This window comes from Jaculus jaculus, chromosome 17, assembly GCF_020740685.1.
Source record: "Jaculus jaculus isolate mJacJac1 chromosome 17, mJacJac1.mat.Y.cur, whole genome shotgun sequence".
Lineage (NCBI taxonomy): Eukaryota > Metazoa > Chordata > Mammalia > Rodentia > Dipodidae > Jaculus > Jaculus jaculus.
This window is the reverse complement of record NC_059118.1, coordinates 24,413,355-24,427,665: the sequence shown is the minus strand read 5'-3', so window position 1 is coordinate 24,427,665 and position 14,311 is coordinate 24,413,355. Positions and strand designations below refer to the sequence as shown.

The following is a 14,311-nucleotide window of genomic DNA, read 5'->3' as shown; positions in this document are numbered from 1 at the left end:
CTTCCTTATTTGTTTATTTTTATTTACTTATTTATTTGAGAGAGAAAGAGGCAGAGAAAGAGAGAGAAAGAGTGGGCACACCAGGGTCTCTAGCCACTGCAAACAAATTCCAGATGCATGTGCCACCTTCTGCATCTGGATTATGTGGGTCCTGGGGAACTGAACCTGGGTCCTTTGGCTTTGAAGGCAAGTGCCTTAACCACTAAGCCAGCTCTCCAGCCCAGTCATCCTTATTTGGATGAGCCCTTACCCCACGCTGTGGTCTTTCTGCATTCCCAACCATGGGAAAGGGACACGGATAGCCCGGGCACATTCACAAACAAAGGACCCTCCTAGGAGAAGTGCATTACTGTCGCGTCCTTTAACCAGACCATAGCCACCCAGCAGCAGAGAAAGCTGGGAAACACAGCCTTTATTCAGGGGAGCTGTAAGTCTGTCTGCACATCTGGAATCCCATATTGGGGGACCACTCACAGCCTCTGTCTCTTAGCCTGAGCCCGAGATGGTTCAAAGGTCATTCTACAGAAGCAGCTTGGCACCCCAGAGAAGCCTGTGTGAAAAAAAATGCTCTGAGAAACTTCTGCCTCCTCGGCACACTCCTCAAAGGTCTGATAAGACACGGACTTGTCAATCCAGCATTCACCAGTGAATGAAAGTGTGTGACATGGGAACAGGCTGTGCCTGCAAGCACTTGTCAATTCCAGACTTGTTACCCGGTGGCTGTGAACATTACGCATAGCTGAGCCAGAAAAAGAAGTAACTTATAGAGGAAAAGAGTTTATTTTAGCTTACAGTTGCAGGGGGTAGAGTCCGCCATGGTGAGGAAGACAGGGCAGGCGGGAATGGGAGAAGAGCCGATCACACAGATGGGTAAGAAACAGAGAACAGGAAGTGGGGCCATGCTATAAAACCTCCAGGGGGCTGGAGAGACAGCTTAGCGGTTAAGGTGCTTGCAAAGCCTAGAGACCCAGGTTCAGCTCCTCAGAACCCACATAAGCCAGATGCACATAGTAGAGCATGTGTTTGGGGTTGGTTTATAGTGGCTAGAGGCCCTGGCACGCCCATTCTCTATCTCCTTGTCATAAATAAATAAGCCAGGCATGGTGGCACTTGGGAGACTGAGGTTGGAGGATCACCATGAGTTCAAGGCCACCCTAAGACTACATAGTGAATTCCAGGTCAGCCTGGGCTAGAGTGAGACTATACCCCAAAAAACAAAAAAGAGAAAAGAAAGAAAGAAAGAAAGAAAGAAGGAAGGAAGGAAGGAAGGAAGGAAGGAAGGAAGGAAGGAAGGAAGGAAGGAAGGAAGGAAAGAAAGAGACTGGAGTGCTGAGTAATATCTCGATCACACCTTCCAAGGCTCGGGGTCTATTGTGGAAGAGGTGGTGGAAAGAATGTAAGGGCCAAAGGAAGGGTAGGACTCCTTACAACATGCTCCCCCCAGACACAAAGTGGCCTAGATATCCATGACCTCACAGTGCCTGACACTACCTATACAAGACCATCATAAGAGGAGGAAAAGATGATGACACCAAAATAAAAGAGAGAATGATTGATATGGGGAGGGGATATGATGGAGAATAGAGTTTCAAAGGGGAAAGTGGGGGGAGGGTATTACCATGGGATATTTTTTATAATCATGGAAGATGTTAATAAAAATTGCACGTACCTTGTTGAGGATGTGGGCAGAGGCCAGAGAAGACATCAGGTATTCTCTGATGCCCTTCTGTTTTATTGCCCTGAGACAGTCTCCCACTGAATCTTGAGTTCCCCCCTTTTTCAGTTACACTGGCTGACCAGTGGGACCCAGCAACCCTCCTGTGTCCATCCCCACCCTTAGCACTGGGGTTACAGACATGTGCAGCCACATTCCTCTTTTTCTCTTTCTTTCTTTTGATTGATTGATTGATTGATTGATTGATTGTGTGTATGTGTGTGTGGTAGGGTCTCACTCTCACTGTGTGGTCTCAGGGTGGCCTCAAACTCACGGCAATCCTCCTACCTCTGCCTCCCAAGTTCTGGGATTAAAGATGTGCGCCACCACCCCCAACCCACGCTCCACTTTTTACATGGGTGCTGGGCTCAAACCCAGGTAGCTTCCCATGCTTGTGCAGCAAGTGCTCTTACCTGCTGAGCCACTTCCTCAGCCCCCAAAGCTTGGTGTTTCTCTCAAGGATTTTCTTGACAAGGTCTCTATAGCTTCGCTTGGCCTCAAACTCCACGATGCTCCTGCTTCCGTCTTCCAAGAACTAAGATTATAGGCAGGAGCTGTTGTGCTCGGCCAGCTGTTTCCAAGATTTTCTTTACTAAATTCAAAACTATTATCTGTTTGTTACAGAAAATAGAAAAATCTATAATGAAGGAAGCAAAAACAAAAAACCCTGCACATCATGTTTCTATTCAGTGTGGCACAAAGCATATTCCTATCATTTTGGTGTCTGAGAAAATATGAAAAATACTCATCTATCAACTTCAGCCAGTCAGGTTGAGATCACACCACACATGATCTTTATTTTGTACTCCACCCGGCCACTAACTATTTCCCCAAACCCTTTTTTTTTTTTTTTTTTGGTTTTTCGAGGCAAGGTCTCATTCTAGTCCAGGCTGACCTGGAATTAACTATGTAGTCTCGGGGTGGCCTCGGGGTGGCAATCCTCCTACCTCTGCCTCCCAAGTGCTGGGATTAAAGGCGTGTGCCACCACGCCCAGCTTCCCCATGCTCTTATATCTTTTTCAAGAAGGCATTTTTTAGTGGCTATCAAAGAATTGACCTCCCCACTCTCTCTCTAATAAATCAAATAAATTCTTAAAATTAAACAAGGCTGGAGAGATGCCTTAGCGGTTAAGGCTCTAACCTGCAAAGCCATAGAACCCAGGTTCGATTCCCCAGGACCTGCGTAAGCCAGATGCACAAGGTGGCACATGCATCTGGAGTTGGTTTGCAGTGGCTGAAGGCCCTGGCGCACCCATTCTCTCTCTCTCAAATAAATAAAATAAAGATTTCAGTCACATGGTCAGGCCGTACTGATTCAGATCCCTCCCCTGGACATTAGGGCTGTGCCTGAGTCCTCAGTGTTATCAATTTCTTAGCAGTGTCATCTCCATTTCACAGTAATGGTATCTTAGTTCCTCCTCATGGCATTGGGTCAGGTGGCCTGCTCAAGGCCACACAGCGAGTGAATATCGGGGCCTGTTGTCCGACTACAAGGTGGCCTTCTCTCCCAGGTACCAGGGTAGAGAAGGCATGTGGGCAGCGGCACAGGGTGTGGGTGTAGCTCAAAAGTTTGCTGGCTAGAGGAGGGAAAAGGCCAGTTGAGTTTCCCAACAAGACATTGTTCCAGATGGTTCCCAGTACCCGGCCTGAGGCAGGCCCCTCTGTTCTCTCTGGGATAGTGGTGACCCCAAGCCCGTGTGCCAGGGCTCCCAGGAGAAGCCCAGGGGGTGGTAAGGGAGGCTGTTGGCTAGCAGGGCTCCTCACCTGAGGAGGACTGGGGTGTTCAGCCTCGTTCTTGGGGAGGCCCCCCACCACACCCTGGGCTCCCTCACCAAGCCCCTTTCTTTTCTTTGTCCTTCTCTGACAAAACTGTCCTCAGCCTTAGTTTGCTGAAGTGCCCTTCTTCTGAGGAGGATGTCAGATGGCCAGAGCAGGGCCCACATCAGGCTTGGCTTGGGCATCCTCTCTGCTGGTTATACCCGTGCCCGGGGGTCCCTGAGTGTTTGCCCCTTGGCATGAGACCTTTCTGTGCTGTTCTCTAACAGGCAACCATCGGGATTGACTTCTTGTCGAAAACCATGTACTTGGAGGACCGTACGGTGAGCGCCTGGCCCCAGGGCTGAGACAGGGAGGGTTCTGGTGGGCTGATCCCCTGGCACCCTTCATCAGGCACCCCTGAGAGTCTGTGCCACCCCTGGGCTGGAGCCGGTCCTCCAGTCCCCTCTGCCGAGAGGCCCTTCCTGCCCCCACTGAGCTCTCTGCCCTGGCTCCGTAGGTTCGACTGCAGCTCTGGGACACGGCCGGACAGGAGAGGTTCCGCAGCCTGATCCCCAGCTACATCCGGGACTCCACAGTGGCTGTGGTGGTATACGATATCACAAGTGAGTGAGGGTCTGGACTGGAAGGAAAGAAGGGGCTCGTGGGGCCCAGATGTGGCCCTGGCCAGGCGTGTGTGTGTGTGTGTGTGTGTGTGTGTGTGTGCACGCACACGTGTGTGTCCGAGTGGAAGAAGATGTTGGCACTGGGCCACCCGGAGCTAGCAGCCATGACAATCAAGCTCCTCTCGGGGGTCCCCGGTGGCAGCCCTTATCACCCACCGTGGCTCTGGTAAGGACAGCGCAGTCTTGAGGGAGGCTCAGGGGTTCGGGGCGGGGTAGGGCTCATGCAGAGCCCCAGCTGCCCAGGCGAGTCTATCGAAACATACCTGGCAAGAGGCCCCGTGGGCTGTAGTCACAGAGGACACTCTGAAACTGCATGACCTGAAGTCACATGGGGCCAAGGGTTGGTGAGGTCGCGCCTGCATTTATGACTGTGCCCCCCCCCCACCGCAGGGTGGCTATCTACTCTTGTCCTTCACAGCCGCAGGTTCGCCTCCCAAGCCTGTCTGGCACTTTGAAAGCTCACTTGAATGAGAGTCCCTTGATGGGACATCACTTTCCCAGGGCTGCTGTGTCCCCTCCCTGGTCCCCAGCTAGCCAGGTCCAGTGCATTCATTTCTCCCCTTCTGCTCTGAGTCCCAAGTCAGCTCTGACCCGCAGGCCACTTCTAGAATCATTGCTCCATATATGACTCGTGACATAGTAGCTTTCCAGATTCAGTGACTCCTTTCCCAGAGTGGCTGAGCAGAGGTTGGGACAGTCCAGGGCCACAGGGCAGGTCAGGACATCATTGGCTGGACGACCCCAGCCAGGCTGGTATGTGGGGACTGTGCTCCTGCCCTTCCCAGACATCTGGATATAGCTCACGCCTGTGGCGCCTGTTCTTCCTGTGGGGGCCAGCCCTCACTCCCAGTCTGTCTTCACCTTGTGTCTGCAGACCTCAACTCATTCCAGCAGACCTCTAAGTGGATTGACGATGTAAGGACAGAGAGGGGCAGTGACGTGATCATCATGCTGGTGGGCAATAAGACGGATCTGGCTGACAAGAGGTATGTGCCCGGGCACCGAGGTGCAGGGGCTGACAGGGCCCTCTCAGTGGTCTGAGATGCAGGGGCAGTGACTCGGTGCCTCTGACCTGGCCCCATGCTCAGGAACCTTGGTTCGCCTGGCAGACCCCTCACCTTCTTCCACTGCCCTTCGGGGGGGGGGGGTGCATGGACTTGTCTGCTCAAGGGTCCCTCCATCATTACAGTATTGCCCCAACACGATGTCCCCTGGCTGAGAAGCTTTTGCCCCTGTGAAACCCCTGCACTGGTTTAGTTAGCCAAACCCAGCCCAAGTCCCAGTATCCCAGCTAGTGGCTACGCCTGGGCATGAAACAGCCCTGGAAGAGGCTTCTCCATGGTGACCTTCCAGTGCCTCAACCACGAAGATGCTCTTTTCATATGCGGGTCCAAAAACAGCAGGTGTCAGGCTGGGCGTGATGGCACACGCCTTTAATCGCAGCTCTCAGGGAGGCAGAAGTAGGAGGGTGGCTGTTGTCAGTTTGAGGCCACCCTGAGACTACATAGTGAATTCCAGGTCAGCCTGGGCTAGAGTGAGACCCTTCCTCTGAAAAACCAAACAAGGGCTGGAGGGATGGCTTAGCAGTTAAGGCGTTTGCCTTCAAAGCCAAAGGACCCAGGTTTGATTCCCCAGGAACCCCCCATTAGCCAGATGCACAAGGAGGCACACACATCTGGAGTTCATTTGCAGTGGCTGGAGGCCCTGATGTGCCCATTCTCTCTCTCTCCCTCCCTCCTTCTCCCTTCCTACTTCTCTGTCAAATAAGTAAATAAAAATAAAATACTAAGAAAGAAGAAAGGAAAAGAAAAAGAAAAAGAAAAAGAAAAAAGCAGCGTCTCCAACAAAGCACGTGGGCTTCCTCCAGTGTCCCCACCATTTGAGAAGTAATCCGAGTGAGGGTCAGCTTACCCAGCGTTCTGTCCCGAGGAAAGGAAAACCTACTCCCCTCAACTCCTTTGCTAAGTAGCTCTGTGGCTCTGGGGAGTCACTCCTTACCTTGGTGTTTACACGGGGAAAAGGGTGCTGATCATCAACCCCAGAGAGGCTATATGTGCCCAGCAGTGCCTTATAAATGTAGGCTGTTGGATTACCCACTACTAGGAACGGGAAGGGCTAAGGGGCAGACTGGCTTTGATCCCCAGCATTGCATAAAACATGGCAGGCACACACCTGTCATCCCAGCGTCGCGGAGGTGGTAGCTGGGTGATCTGTTCAAGGACATCCTTAGCTGCATATCAAGCAGAGTTTGAGGCCAGCCTCGGACCCTGCCTTCAAAATGAAACAAAACAAAACAAACAACAACAAAGAAAAAAACCAATAGCTAAGCAGACAGAGATGGGATAGCCCTGTTCCCTAGCTCAGAAGACACTATGGAAGGGCTAGAGAGATGGCTTAGAGGTTAAAGTGCTTGCCTATGAAGCCTAAGGACCCAGATTTGATTCTGCAGGTCCCACATAAGCCAGATGCACAGGGTGGTGCTTGCATCTGGAGTTCGTTTGCAGTGGCTAGAGGCCCTAGTGCACCCACTCTGTCTCTCCTGCCTCTTTTCCCTCTTCCTCTCCCTCTCTCTGTCTCTAGTAAATAAATAAAAATAAAATAAAGAAGACACTATGGAAGGAGTAAGAAAACGGGCTGGTATCTACGTGCCCTGGTGCCACCTTCATGCTGGAGAGACTGGCTGATACCCTAGGGGTGACTCCTGGGCTCACAGCCTATCTTCAGACTTTAACGAGGGCCCTGCCCTGAGTCCCTGTGCCCTGCGTGCAGTCCCTCGTTGTTGGGTTACTTCCTCCTGCCTGCTTGTGGAAATGATCTTCCCTCTCCCTGGCATTTCCAGGCAGATCACCATCGAGGAAGGGGAACAGCGCGCCAAGGAACTGAGCGTCATGTTCATCGAGACCAGTGCAAAGACCGGCTACAACGTGAAGCAGGTGAGGACAGACACAGCTCTGGTCCTGGCCAGCCCGGTGCCAGAGGCCCTCGCCTGGGCCCTGCTTAGTGGCTGGACTGGGGGCAGCCAACCAGAGGACCATCCACTCTGACAGGGGGAGAAGGCAGTGACTTCTAGAGCTTTTGGTTTGTTTAATTTTATTTTTGTTTATTTATTTGAGAGAGAGTGAGAGAATGGGTGCACCAGGGCTTCCAACCACTGCAAATGAACTCCAGATGCATGCATAACCTTCTTCATCTGGCTTGCGTGGGTCCCGGGGAATCGAACCTGGGTCCTTTGGCTTTGCAGGCAAGCACCTTAACTGCTATGACATTTCTTCAGCCCTTAAAAAAAAATTTTTTTAATTTATTTATTCGAGAGAGAGAATACTTGTAGAGCTTTATAAAGCAAGTTACAGGAAGGGGCATGTGGACTGTTCATCACAGAGGTGACTAGTCATGGGTCCGTATAACAGTCTGTGTGCACTAATGCCTGGCACCAACTCCCAGCTGGGCGAGGAAGCCATGGGCTAACCTCTTACCTCGCTTCAGATGAGAGAGGTGTTGACTCCGCTCAGCACACTGTGTTTATGCCTTGTACTTGGTAAGTGTTCACAGCCATGGAGGAAAACTCGGGCTGAGAGCAAAGAGCTTTTCCAGCATGCCCAGTCCCCCTCCCTGGCATTGGCACTTTTGGAGCTTGCAGGAGGGAATGGGAGTGGGGCTGTGCCCTGGAGCAGTGGTACTTCTCCTGGGTCCATAGACCCCCCAAGGAGTGCACGGGTAGAACTTAGCAGTTCAGCAAACTTGGGCCTAGAAAAATGTTACTGAGTTGTACAACCAGAGTCAGCAACCCGAGAGGTGCGCGTGGCTTTCTCTCCTTACGGCCTCGGGCCTCGCCTCGTAGCTTTGCAGACGCCCTGATCTTTCCACTCTAGTATCGTACTAGTGTTAGACCCACCGCTGGTCCCTGCTGGACAACGTGTTCGTAAAGAAGCGGAGGTGTCATGGTCACAGATGTTATGTTTAAGTAGTTTGGAAGTTGAATTGGAGACTGAATGGTCTCCCCTGTGATCCTTCAGAATTGATTTTACACATGAAAAGGAGACCCTGAGCTTAAGCAGGAGTGGGAAGGGATTCATGGCTTCAGCCTCGGGGAGGGGATTTCTGCCTTCAAGGATGAGAACTGGGAGAGGGAGGCAGGGCTGATGGCAATGGCAGAGGCCTGGCAGCAGGGTGCCCATGGTATGGGGACAGGATGCTGAGTGAGGACCATGGCTTGTCGCGGTAGCCATTCTGACCCCGCGTGGCCTGGGAATACCAGATAAGCAAGCCGCCCGTGGGACACAGTGACGGTTTGCTCTATGCTGGTAGTGCTGATGCCAACGAAGAGGAAGGGTGGCAGAGGGGAGGGAAGAGACAGATGGGAGGGGTACCGCGGTGACATTTGGGAGACTTCAAAGCTCTGGGGATGTGGTGCCCAATTGTCATGCCTTCTGCAGCTTCTGTTTACCTCCACTTGGCTTCCATGGGCATCAGGCTGAGGCCATTCCCCTTGGGGTGTCCAGGGGTGGAGGGAACACGGCCTGAAGGCCTATGGGAGAGCTGGGGCTGCTGCTCTCTGCGTCTGATGATATCGTGAGAAATGAGGAAGCAGAGGGCAGCATACGACAGGAAGCATCTTCACGGTCCTCTGGGGCTGGGGGAGGCTTGTAGCCTCCCCATCTGAGAATGATCTAGAAAATCCCACTTGGAAAATGCCAAGGTATGAGGGGGAGTTCGGTGCGACCTGTGTGGATCACAGGAGTCTCCATGCAGTGCCGACTCCTGTGCTTGGAGCGCGCCCGGCCACGGATACTCCCGACTCCATCAGCATGTGGCCGTCAGCATGGGCTTTGGCAATGCTGATAAAGCAGCCAACTGGGGTGAGGTTGTGAAGGAATGCTCTCTGGCGACCCCCGTCCTCGTACACATGGCCCACTTCAGCCTGCCCAGCTCCTTCTGCAGCCCACCTGCAGGGGACTCCCATCAGCTTCCTCACCTGGGCCTTCCCTGGGGCTGAGACCATGAAGAAAATCCACCCGGTCCTCAGAGAGCTCAGGCACTGGAGGTTATAGGCCCAGCCCACTGGGCTCCCCACAAGTGGCATTTGTGGATAGAAGAGGGATGTGTACATGTTACCCTGGTAGAGCTGCTCTAACAAATTACAGTAAACTAAGTAGCTTATAAGCAATAGGAAACTGTTTCTGTCTGCTGCTAGTACTGAACCACCACTGCATCCAAAGGCCATCTGATATACAAGCGGCTTATCCAGTGTTCCCAGGATGTACGGGGTCAGAGTGGACACCGAGACAAGCTGTGGCCCTCACTCAGCAGCCCGTATTATTATCTCTCTTTGTTCTGTAGGCTAGGGCCAAGATCAAGGTGTTGTCAGATTCAGTATCTTATGAGAGCCTATTTCCGCTTTATCTGACATCTTCCAGTTGCTCCCTCACACAGAAGGGACAAATAAGCTCTCTTGTGAGTGTTTGGCCCTTGTGACTAATCTGCTACCTGTTTCACACTGATAAACTGGAGTTGAGTTTCAACATGTGGATTCATATGAATTTGGAGGAGACACAAATATCCATTCCATAGTAGCAGAATCATATCCACTGTACTTCTGCCTACATGTGGTGCCTCCAACACTTCCTTTCTGTTACATACCAGGCACATCCCTCCTGCCCACCTCTGCCTCACACATTTGCGTAAACTCACACATAAGCCCGTGAATACATATGCCCACCCCATACACTCACCATTCCCACATTCTCTCTCTCTCTCACACACACATGCATTTCCCATTTGCTTACACATCTATACACACCTGCATGTGCAGACATACCACATACCACACATACACTTTATATATACATGTATACATATATGTATATAAGTATATACATATATATACACACACACTTACATACATATATATATATTTTTTTTGTCTGCAGGGATATATATATACATATATCCCTGCAGACAAAAATGCACGTATGCCTCTCATGCTGCCATATGCACAGTGTGCACACATGCACACGTACACACACACACACACGCACATACACTCAAACAAAACTGCAGTATTGTGTTTGCACTCCCATATCCTTCACCGTGAATGTCGTGCTGGGTTCCTGTGTCTTAACTGTCTTGATGCTTATAGACCACAGGACTCCCTGAGGAGAATCATTTGTCTCAAGTGCAGGTCAATAGTTGGCCCCAATAGCTGGGTGTGGTGGTGCACGCCTTTAATTCCAGCACTCGGGAGGCAGAGGTAGGAGGATTGCTGTGAGTTCGGGGCCACCCTGAGACTACATAGTGAATTCCAGGTCATCTTGGGCTAGAGTGAGACTCTACCTCAAAAAAAAAAAAAAAAAAAGGCCCCATTGAGGTCAGTGGGAAAGCCCACCTAATGGGTCTCTTGGAACCTTAGATCATTTCTTTACAAAAAATTATTTTTATTTATTTATCTGAGAGAGAGAAAAAAAATGGGCACACCAAGGCTTCCAGCCACTAAAAATGAACTCCAGACACATGTGCCACTTTGTTCATCTGGCTTACATGGGTCCTGGGGAATTGAATCTGGGTCCTTTGGCTTTGCAGATGTTGCAGTCAGGTTCACATTGCTGGTAGAAATCACCTGACCAAGAGCAGCTTGTAGGGGGGAAAAAGAGGTTTATTTTAGCTTACAGGCTGGAGGGGAAGCCCCATCGTGGCAATGGAAAATGATGGCATGAGCAGAGGGTGGACATCACCCCCTGGCCCACATAAGGTGGACAACAGGAATAGGAGAGTGTGCCAAACACTGGCATGGGGAAACCGGCTATAAAACCCATAAGCCCGCCCCACAATACACTGCATCCAGGAGGCGTCAGTTCCCAGATCTCCATCAGCTGGGAAACTAGCATTCAGAACACCGGAGTTTATGGGGGACACCTGAATCAAACATTGCAGCAGGCCGGTGCCTTGAACACTAAGCCATCTCTCCAGCCCTTAGGTCATTTCTTTACTAGGGCAAGTCCCTGTAATCACCACGTCCCCTGCTTACCCTCTGCAACCCTGTGGCCAGCCTGCCTGGGTTAGAAGTCACAGGATTCATTTCCTCGTTCTACAAACACAAGCTGCTACCCTGCAGGATCAACGCCGTGAGAGGCCCCGGGGCAGCAGAGAACTAAGGAGCAGGCCTGCCCTTGGGAGCACAGTCAGCGGGTAGACAGGGGACTGACCCCCTTCCCCCGAGATGTGCGGGGATGAGAAGGATGCTACTGGAGGAAGGGATGGGTTTAGGGCTCACCCTGCATCTCCTGTCTACAGCTTTTCCGACGTGTGGCATCGGCTCTGCCCGGCATGGAGAACGTCCAGGAGAAAAGCAAAGAAGGAAGTATCCTTTTCCCTTACACGTGAGTTGTTTTTTGTTTTTAATTTTTTTTATTTATTTGAGAGCAACAGACACAGAGAGAAAGACAGATAGAGGGAGAGAGAGAGAATGGGCGCGCCAGGGCTTCCAGCCTCTGCAAACGAACTCCAGACGCGTGCGCCCCCTTGTGCATCTGGCTAACGTGGGACCTGGGGAACCGAGCCTCGAACCGGGGTTCTTAGGCTTCACAGGCAAGCGCTTAACCGCTAAGCCATCTCTCCAGCCCTACACGTGAGTTTTAAACATGGCCCGAAGGGGCCCATGACTCACGGGATGTTGCAGCCCCGCCTTCCCTGGATGGATGCTGATGGCTGGGCTGCCTCTGTTTGGTGAGCAGCCGGGCCCCGCTCCCAGCTCTAGCCATGGCTGCCTCCTCTTCCACAGCAGAGAGGGGTGGCCAGGGTGTGCATGGGGGCGGGGGTGACTCCGCCCTGCTTTACAGCGAACGTCCACATGTTTCATGATGGGTCCACTGGTATAGGCCCATGGCTGGGAAAGCTTCCATGCACCTCGCACGTGATTTCAACATATATCCATCTGCAGGCATAGCACCATTTTCCCAACTCTCGTCCTGGGTCCTGCCTGTTTCTTGGGGCCCAGCTTCATGCAGCCCTCGCTTCCCTGATGCTCAATGGGACAGCCTCACACACCATGACCTGAGCCGGCACCTAGGTGCTGAGTCTGAGGTGCAGAGAGGTAGTCTGCTTGACCCAAAGTCATACTGTGTGTAAGTTATAGAGTTATGGGTCAGGCTGAGGCTTGCTTCCTCCGTATTCAGCTGTCTTGCTCTGGGATGCTCTCCCTTTCAAAGGGCATCTGAGAGAACGAGAGGTGTTTTGGGGGATGGGGGGCATTGCCCCTCAAGAGGCTTTCCTTGCGACTAGTCAGGTGTCCCTGCATGAGTAAGTCACTGAAGAGGGGACACTCAAATCCCAGCCTGCGTCCTTCAGAATGGGATGTGTCCTCACAAGGCAGCTCTCGGCATCCTCCACTATCTGTGAGGACAGACACAGCAGAGCAGAAAGGGGCCCCAGAGGGGTGCAGAGAGCAACTTCAGGCTGATGAGGGCCAGAACAACTAAATATGGGACAGCAAAGAGATGAAGGCACGGCTCTGCCTGCAGCCCGATGCACCTGGGGCTCGTGGGGTCCCAGCACTGGGACTCTCCAACCTACAGTAAGGGACAATCTTGAGCCCCGAAGAGCAGACCTCAGCAGCGTCCAGAGGACAAGCAGTGGTCCATGTGTCCCCAGAGGATGTCTGGGAGCTGAGAGGAGGCCTGCAGAGTGGTCAGTCACAGGAATTCCCAGCTCCCAGCTCTCCATCAGCAGGGCTAGGCTACCATCTGCTGGGCTGAGGACAGCGGGACAAGGAGGAGGAGAAAAGGCGGTGCCCCCCACTGTACCAACCAGTGAGGGCCAGGCCGTAGACAGCCTGCTGCCGTCCTGCCCCCCCAGAGGCAAAGAAGACCCTTCCAGGGTGAGTGTCCGCTGTTCATTCACTATCTCTAAGACACCTGTGCAGGACATTCTGTTGAGCCCACAGCCAGTTCAGATCGGCTCCCAACCAGGGTGGCAACTAGCCTGTCATCTTAGTGCGCCTGTCATCTTACCCAGCTAGGGACCTGTAGACCCCTGGGGAGAGTGGAGTATAAGCAGATAGCAGGCAGACAGCACGAGCCTCTCTTCTCAGCTATGAGATCCCCCTCATCTGATGGCTGCACCCCTTTCACACTACCTGGGTGCCTACCGACTTGGGGCCCCAACAGCCTGGAGCAGACATCAGAGATTCCAGAAGGGACCAGGTGGAGGCAGCTGCGGCTTGTGGCTCAGCCTGGGTGGTGGGGCTTGAACTTCTGTTTACTGACGGCTGCGACCCGGATGTTCCGAAGATGCATGCCCCGGGGTCGTGTCCGAACTGTGTTCGGCGTAATGGGCAAGCGCGCAGAAGCGCCGCTTAGTGATATGAGAGGTGCGTACTCAACCGCACACCCTGCGCGGGGCCTGGTGAGGACGTGGGCATGAGCTCCCGGCCCCTGAGAAAAGCTGCCACCGCTCTTCTCCACGCCCTCCATGGGAAGCCACCCCCAGGGCTGCTCTGACAGCCCTTACCCCAAGCCATGACTTCTCAACAAAGCGAGGCCAAGGCAGCCACAAAATGATAGAACTGCAGGCCCCTTGCTGGTTCCGCTGACACAAGGTTTCCAGCACCCCCCCCCCCATCCTGAGGTCTGTACAGACCTCCATGGCGTGACCTTTGGGCCTTGTCTGAACCAGGCTGGCATATGCCAAGTCTTGGCAGTAACTTGGACACTTCATGCAGTGATCCTGAGAGAAGACAGTGACATACCAAGCAAGGCCTCCCAGCTTTGAGGTGCTGTGATATTCCAGAGGTACAGGGGATTGTGCCCATCTTAGTGTTGGAGGCACTGGAGTGGGAAAGGCATACCTAGCAGTTTTGGAACAAGATGGTAACGGGTTCTCTGAGCCCACCACTGTTTCAGGAGGCAGAGGGAAGAGGCGGGGAGGCCTGATGTGGTCAGTGAAGGGGGGACCACAGCTGGGGTCCTGCTTGGGGTTTGGGAGCCACACTGGAAGCACAAGCACAAGCCAGGACCACTGTGCTGTGATCTCTCAGGAGGGCACATGGGCTCCTTTCAAAGTCAATGGCACACACAGAGACTCTCCTCTTGGGATTAGACATGAGTCCACTTTTCCCTCCCCATCCTTTTCCATCAGTGAGCAGGTCATGACCATTGTGATTCAG

At 52.6% G+C, this 14,311-nt stretch overlaps 1 protein-coding gene across 1 annotated transcript in view; it reads left to right on the top strand.

Annotated features, from left to right (window-relative positions):
• Rab6b (RAB6B, member RAS oncogene family) overlaps positions 1-14,311 on the top strand; it is an 86,131-nt gene that overhangs the window by 63,141 nt on the left and 8,679 nt on the right. The window contains exons 3-7 of the mRNA XM_045136899.1: positions 3,760-3,813; positions 3,990-4,095; positions 5,030-5,141; positions 6,995-7,088; positions 11,443-11,509. Of these exons, the coding sequence (XP_044992834.1) occupies positions 3,760-3,813; positions 3,990-4,095; positions 5,030-5,141; positions 6,995-7,088; positions 11,443-11,509 (433 nt within the window). The remainder of the gene's footprint in view (positions 1-3,759; positions 3,814-3,989; positions 4,096-5,029; positions 5,142-6,994; positions 7,089-11,442; positions 11,510-14,311) is intronic.